General features: G+C 35.2%; 1 protein-coding gene across 1 annotated transcript; it reads left to right on the top strand.

The window, feature by feature from the left end:
• Nucleotides 1-765: 765 nt before the first annotated feature.
• LOC141403028 (lamin-C-like) lies at nt 766-1,974 on the top strand. The gene has a single exon (XM_073985161.1). The coding sequence runs from the start codon at nt 766-768 to the stop codon at nt 1,972-1,974; it is 1,209 nt and encodes a 402-aa protein (XP_073841262.1).
• The last annotated feature ends 5,135 nt before the right edge of the window (nt 1,975-7,109 follow it).

The raw sequence follows: 7,109 nt of genomic DNA, 5'->3' as shown, positions 1-7,109 counted from the left end.
GCTCAGAAAAGTGTAACCAGGGAAACAAGGGAAAAGTTGTTTAAAATTGTTAGTTCCTTCACGGAAGCAAGAAGGGATTTTTTAAACAATGATAGGGAGCTCCGTGATATGGGAAAATTCTCATATGAAATGCATAGCATATTCGCCTCAGGTGTGCGGTATGCAATAAAAAAGTTCGACTTCTTAAATCGTCAAGTAAGGATAGATTTTGGGATCGAATCAAAGAAGGATTCGTTAGATACACGAATTCTTTCTAGATATAAATATATAGCTGAGATGGACAGCTTAAGTCCATTGGAACAGTATGAAAAAAGAAACATACTGCGCCATTCAAAAACATTAAAAGGAGGTTTAATTAGAGAGTTTGAATATTCATTAAATGCGCTGGAGACTGAGATAAGGAATGAGTTTCTAAGTGTAGAAGATGTCAAAGACAGATATGATATTGCGTCATCAGTACTGATGCAATATTTGAATGAGTTTCCTAAAGAGGATAATCTCGTAGAGAATTTCAATTTTTTACAAATTTGTTACCGCATGGTGAGATTTGGGAAATTTTCTAGAGTAGCACCTAAAGAGGTGAAGGTAAAAGATTATGAAGAAATCAATGGGAAATGGGTTCCCAAGATAAATACTAGACAGGTACATAGTAATTCAATTAGAAAAATTGAGCAGAGTTTTACAGGTAGTATAGACTCTCAACAGGGGAGTGTTGAAGAAACTTCGCAAACTAAGAATGAAAACGTATGCGGTGATGTTTCGCGAATGTTGAAAGTTAAAGTAAATCAATTATTGGACGAAAATAAAAAACTTAAGTCCAATTTGGAGTACAAATCCAAGGACTGGCAAGTTGCTGAAGAAAAGGCTCGAAAGTATGAGTCCCGAGCTGCTGACCTTAGCGTGAAGTATCAAGCAGCAGATGCTGATCGAAAAAAGGCTGTGGAAAAACTTGGTGAAGTGCAGAAAGAATCGGAGTGTCTACGAAAACAATTGGACGAAGCTCGTAAATATTTAAACGCTGAATCTATGATCCGTACTGAGTTGCAAAACCGCATTCAAAGTCTACGCGATGAACTCACGTTTAAGGAGCAGAACCATTTGCGAGAAATTGATGAAATATATTCTAGCCACCAACTTGAAATCAGTGTGGTGGATGAGCGTCTTTGTGAGCAGTATAAGGCCTTATTACAACAGTCGCTGCAAGAGTTGCGCGAACAACACGAAGGACAAATGCGTAAAATGAAAATGCTGTACGAGCAAAAGATTAAGGATCTTCAAGCAGAAGCCAACCGCGAGTCCGTTGCAGCTTCAAGTGCTATCGAAGAATTAGATGTCTCTCATCAAAATATTGAAAGCCTGTATATTCGCATTAGTAAGTTGGAATCTACAAATGCTGCATTGAATGGCCGAAATTGTGATTTGGAAAAATTGCTCGCCAATGAAAGAAGACGCCACGCTTCTGAGATTGCCAAAGTGGACGCTGAATTAAAACAGCTACAAGAAAGTGTTGTCTACGACAAACTATTGTATGACGAAGAAGTTAGTAGCCAAACGGAATGGGCTGTAACTAGCAAAGAATATGACATCGAAATTTCCAAAGGTGATCCTAAAGCAAGGGTACAACAGAAAGGTACCAATGAAGTGCAAATCGATTGCGGTGCTACCGTATCTCAAAGGTTTGTAACGGATACAGCACAAGAACCACCAACAAAAATAATGATGAAGCCACGAAAATGGAAAAGTGGAGAAAACATAAAGACAACACTATATAATGCCAATGAAGAAGTTGCCGGTGCAGATCGTGTCAAGCGTAGAATTATACGTCATGTGTCCAATCATAGTATAATTAATGAAGAAAGTTCTAGTGCCGAGAAGAATCCTCCAAGAAGAAAATGGATTTACCACGTCTTTCATCGAGGGAAAAAAAGTCATCATCCATACTGGTTGCTGAAGGTGTTGGGTGCCATCACCTAGAATTAAGTCATTATAAGTCTTTATATGTTGTTTATTATTAACTTAGAAAGTAAGTAATGAAAAATATTACATTATGATAAGGATTATGATAATATTCCTCTTTAGTAAAAAATAACATACATACATTTTAGTTAAAGAATTAGATTGCTTTAAGACCAGAAACAGTTTAGTTCTGTATCTAAATTAGTCTATGTAAATGGAGTCAGATAGCAAGCAAGAAAATATTCAATGTCCTGTCCTAACAGTTAAAAGATTAGGATCTTTTAAGGCGGGGAGAATGGTGAATTTTGTAGAAGACTCTTTTCTGTGTAAATAGAGTCAGGTAGATTTCTTTGTAAGCATGTCGTCTAAGAATCTATGTCTAAAAATAATCAACTGTCGGCCATAAATAATGGAACAAATGTCGTACACAAAATAGTAAAGATAGCGAAGGGTCGATAATAAAATATGTATTTTCCATTATCGGCGCAACGTGTGTGTGCACGGCGTCATAATGTATTTATAGATGCAGCGTGCATTTCTAATGTGCGTCCAAACGGAATGTATGTGTATGTGTGTTATTATTAGATTTGTAAGATTTAGGTTTAAAATATTTTGTAGGAAATAAAGAGTCTCTCTAAAACGATCAAACGAACAACATCGTTCGCGCGCGTTTTCCTTTCTTCGGTTTCCTTAGGTTAAATTTAGTGATGAGATTAGGAGTCGGTCTCATCAAAGTTTATGGAATAAATTTGATGTTTTCATTTTCGATTTGAACTTTTTGATTTCAGTATACTTACTTGAACTGTCAGATTGCAAAGCCAAATAACTAATTCTTTATTCAGATTGTCGAAATTAGATTTCTTCTGGAATATCGGCTGCAAGACAAAAGCATAGCAAAACTTAGACATTAGTTATCAGTTGGAACTTAACTTCCAAAAGAAGGTTACTTTAAATTTACTTGAAGAAAGACAATACAATTGCTTGCAACTTAACTTGATGATCAGATAATATTTAGTCGGCTAAATGGACCAGAATTTTTTGTGAAAATTATGAAAAATTTTTTATATACAGTTCATATCTTTAATCCTGGAAGACACATTCCAAGTATGTAAGCTATATAAAGGAACTCTTAACCTTTCTATTGATGCCAATTGTGTTGGTGTACATGATCAGTTAAAAGAATTAACGCCTAATATATACACATAAACACGCTAGACGTCGCAATCATAGCTGATTAGTTACGAAATTTTGCACGAGGTAAGAGTTTAGGTCGTAGAACATGCCTAAAATTTTGGATAATGATCTGATATTATTTAGCTGGCATTACTTTAGTATGAAAAATATCAAAATTTTATTTTTGGTGCATATTTTAATTCCTGAAGAGCCCCAGTGGCACGGGTTAACATATTCAAGCTTTGGCAATCTTAATTTTTAACAAAACTAAAAATTTTAGGAGGTTGCCGCATAAAAAACCCGACATCAATTTTTTAAAACCACTCTAATGTTGATGTACGTGGTCAGATAACATAGTTATCTATACAAGGATCCCACAGTTTTAATTGTGCGCTGTTATAGTTCAATACTGACAAATTTATGCATGAGGTAAGAGTTTTGGTCAAGGAAGATGCCAATAATTTTGAAAAATTATCGGATAATATTTAGTGGAAAAATTAACCAAAAATTGTGTAGGATAGAAAATATAAAAATATAAAAATTTAATTTTGGCTCCACATTTTATATTCTAGGGGACGTATTCAGACAAATTACGAATACGAAACTATAATTATATCAATGTAGCGGTTAGATATCGGAAGCACTGTCTAACATATAATGGGTTTCTTTACTGCTTTGGTTTACTTGTAACGAAATGTCGAGCGAAATTCCCACAATTTAAATTGATACAAATTGCAATGGTATACTAGCCCTGAAATTTTTGTTCTACATTTATTGAAAAGTAATGTAATATCTAACAAGTAAAAAAAGTGTCATTCGGCTTTGCCGTCAGAGATATACCCTCAGTCTGTGTAAATTGAAAAATTTTTTTCAAAGTTATGGGCGTATGAATCGAAAAAAATTGTATTAGGATTAAAGTTGAAAAGTGTAGAGGAGGAGGTACTTAAAGTAGAAGTGGATCTTATTTTGGGAGTCATATCTTTTGGATAAATATCGCGCCCACTAGTCATTTCAGTTTGGACCAGTATGCCAGGAAGCATGGACTTGTCCACGGAAACCTTAAAATCGCTGTTAACAGGGCCACAACAAACAGCATCGGTTTACGTTTCCAAAGTATCTTCGAACAGACCCTAAGCTGCACTTAGACACAATTGTTAAACTTTTGTGGGAGAAGTACCTTAAGGAGAGGACCGATATTGACCATTTTAGAAGTTAAACAAAAATTTAACAAAATATTAAGAGATCCAAAGTTTGGTCCAAAATGTTTGTCCAGTTCAAGAGACATCGTGCATACCACTTTAGTGACGGTATTGCCCATCTTCGAACTGAAATTAAAACGGTTGATCAGTTCGAGAGTTTTAGTCCCTTGCAGCCACTACATATGGTGACAAAAAGGGTTTCTATTAGGGTTTCGAAGTCGGAGTCGAGCAATTTTGCTAGAGTCGGAGTCTGAATCGAAAAAAATAACTCGACTCCGACAAAATTTTTTTACGTTATATTATATTACGTTATTTTTTCAAAATCATTATTTATTTTAAAAGAAAGCTATACGAAAACATATATACAAATGGTATATTATACTATGTTAGAGGACAATTCACAGGATATATACTATCCTCTGACGTCTAGTCAACTTATCCCTATTTTGTTGGTCCAATCGATCCTTTAAATGTTTGTAAACAAAAGTAACGTTCTGTGACATACGAATTAAGATTAAAGATTTAACCTCTTTTGCCAGAAGAAGATCTTCTCACAACTTGTTTTTTATGAGAATTCATACTTGTCTTCTATTAAAGACATTGTGGTCTCTGTGGGAAATCCTACTGACTAATGGAAAATGGAAATCAAGTAAGGTCTGGGGCTGGAAAATTTCCTTTCGGCATGAAAGCCCCTATTGGGTATGTTAAGAACCCCAAAGGATCACATAGCAGCAAACTTCAGAGTTATATCGCAATGAATTTTTTGATTGACTCCCAATAATGATTGAGAAAAAAGCTTTATATCTCTGTTTGGAGATATTGTTTCATCATTTTGAGATGACATGTTTTCAGTTAATAAAAACAGGCCAAAATATAGGAAAAATTAAAAAATGGTGCACATTTTATTCATTTTAGTCGTATAGGATTCCACTCTCAGAGTCGACCCGGGGTCGGAGTCGTGAAAACACCTTTCTTGATGGTGTAGAAACGGCAGATCCGTTGGAGAGTTATCTTGCGTTCCAACCACTTTACTCGGTGACATAGAGGGTTGTTTTTGCAACTTTCAGTCTATTCTCTCAGGAAGTATTGATTTGCTCCTGATGAAACTTATACCGTCGTATGCAGGCCAGTGAATACGAGTTGTTACGATAAAAATCAAAGCGATTCGAGAGCAGGTATTAAACTGAACTTCTCCCAATTTTTTGTGTGGTACCAGAAGAAGTGGACCGAATGATTCCATATTTTAACCTCATCTAAGTCTGGTGGAAATTTCACGATGTGCATAGTATGGGCGAAATCGGTTACTGCCTTCAAGAGTTATCGTCCGCACAAATTGTCCGAATATTTTCGAACTTATGTGTGGGAGGTACCTGAAGGAGTGAACCGATATGGCCCGTCTTAGAACATATTTTAAGTTTGTACAAAATATTACTATCGAGAGTGATCGTGCGCTCCAGCCAGCCAGACAGACAGGCGGATGGACATGGCTAAATCAACTCCAAATTGTCTGAAACACATTTCGTCCAAACATACCTAGGGTCTAAACCCATTATTTCGATGAGGCACATTTTCTTTCATTATACGAATGTTAATTATTGAAAAAAAAAAAATGTATGTATGTATGTATAGCCAAAACGGTATATGTATGTGCCCATTATAAAATAAAGAAAATAACACCTAATGTTTCCAGTAAAGACGGTGTATGTAGTATGTGCTATATCTCTGGTGTGTTATCGTGTATATCAACTTATGTGTGTATGTGCGGACGGGTGAAATTTGTCGCAATCATATTTTATTAATTAACCCAGATATGCCCAGCGTCCTATATATAGGACACACAAAATTCTTGGTAATTTGATATGTTATGTTTATCAAAGTACCGTTTATTTTGGTGATATACTCAGTACACATCTGTAGCTCTTGGGATATTATGTGATTCCATTATTTTGAGCTACTATTTTTGAGTTTTGAGGTCTAGTTTATCGAAGTTGCCACCTATCGCTTAGTTTTTACAATGATTTGCGTTATGACCGATTAATTATTGGGTAGTTTTATAACGAAAACATACACGATGTGGAGCCTACTACGAAAAAACGTTAACTAGATGCGGAAAAGGTGTCTTTGGACTATATGTCAATGTTTTGTGTCCTATAACTCCCAGTTATAAGATAAAACCCTGTGCCCAAAAGTGGCCTCAAAAACCACTTTTTTCAAAAAATTTTTAAAAAACATATAAACATACTGTTATTATTTCACAATGCTTCTAAAATAATATGAAAATACTTTTAAAATGATCACGATCAAGCAATGGGCATATCTGGGTTAATTTTAATTCAGTAGAAAACTAGTGCCCAGGGGAAGTGGTGTAGGGTATCACATGGTCGGCCCCGTCCGACTATAGCCCTCGCTTAATTCTTTTTTAATGGAAATGTAAAAAACTTGAAATTTACCATATATAAGATTTGAATACATAATCCTTCCGAATTTCTCATATTTTACTTGCGATGTAGGCCATCTTTCGGATCGAAGTTTCAGCTGAAATATTGTATTTTACTCCGAGTTTTCATCCTACAAGACAAATTCTGACAAATTTTGGACAATTTGCTTGATGGCAGTTTCTGGTGGTTAAATGCATTTTTTGATTTCCCTTAAATCAATTTCGTCTTTTGTTGTCTTGAAATTGCCATTGTCATATTTACTGTAGCCTCAATATAGAGTGAAAAACTTCATCAACTTCATTTACACTCCCCAAACGATTCAACACTTTATTGCTAAAATGAA

The sequence above is a fragment of the Musca autumnalis genome, unplaced genomic scaffold (genome assembly GCF_047663935.1).
Source record: "Musca autumnalis isolate F117 unplaced genomic scaffold, ASM4766393v1 scaffold_4, whole genome shotgun sequence".
In the NCBI taxonomy this organism is placed as follows: Eukaryota; Metazoa; Arthropoda; class Insecta; order Diptera; family Muscidae; genus Musca; species Musca autumnalis.
The sequence above is the reverse complement of the archived record's forward strand: the minus strand, read 5'-3'. Positions and strand labels throughout refer to the sequence as shown.

Coding starts and splice junctions, on each gene's coding strand:
- LOC141403028 (XM_073985161.1), top strand. CDS start 766: ATGTTGAAAGTTAAAGTAAATCAATTATTGGACGAAAATAAAAAACTT.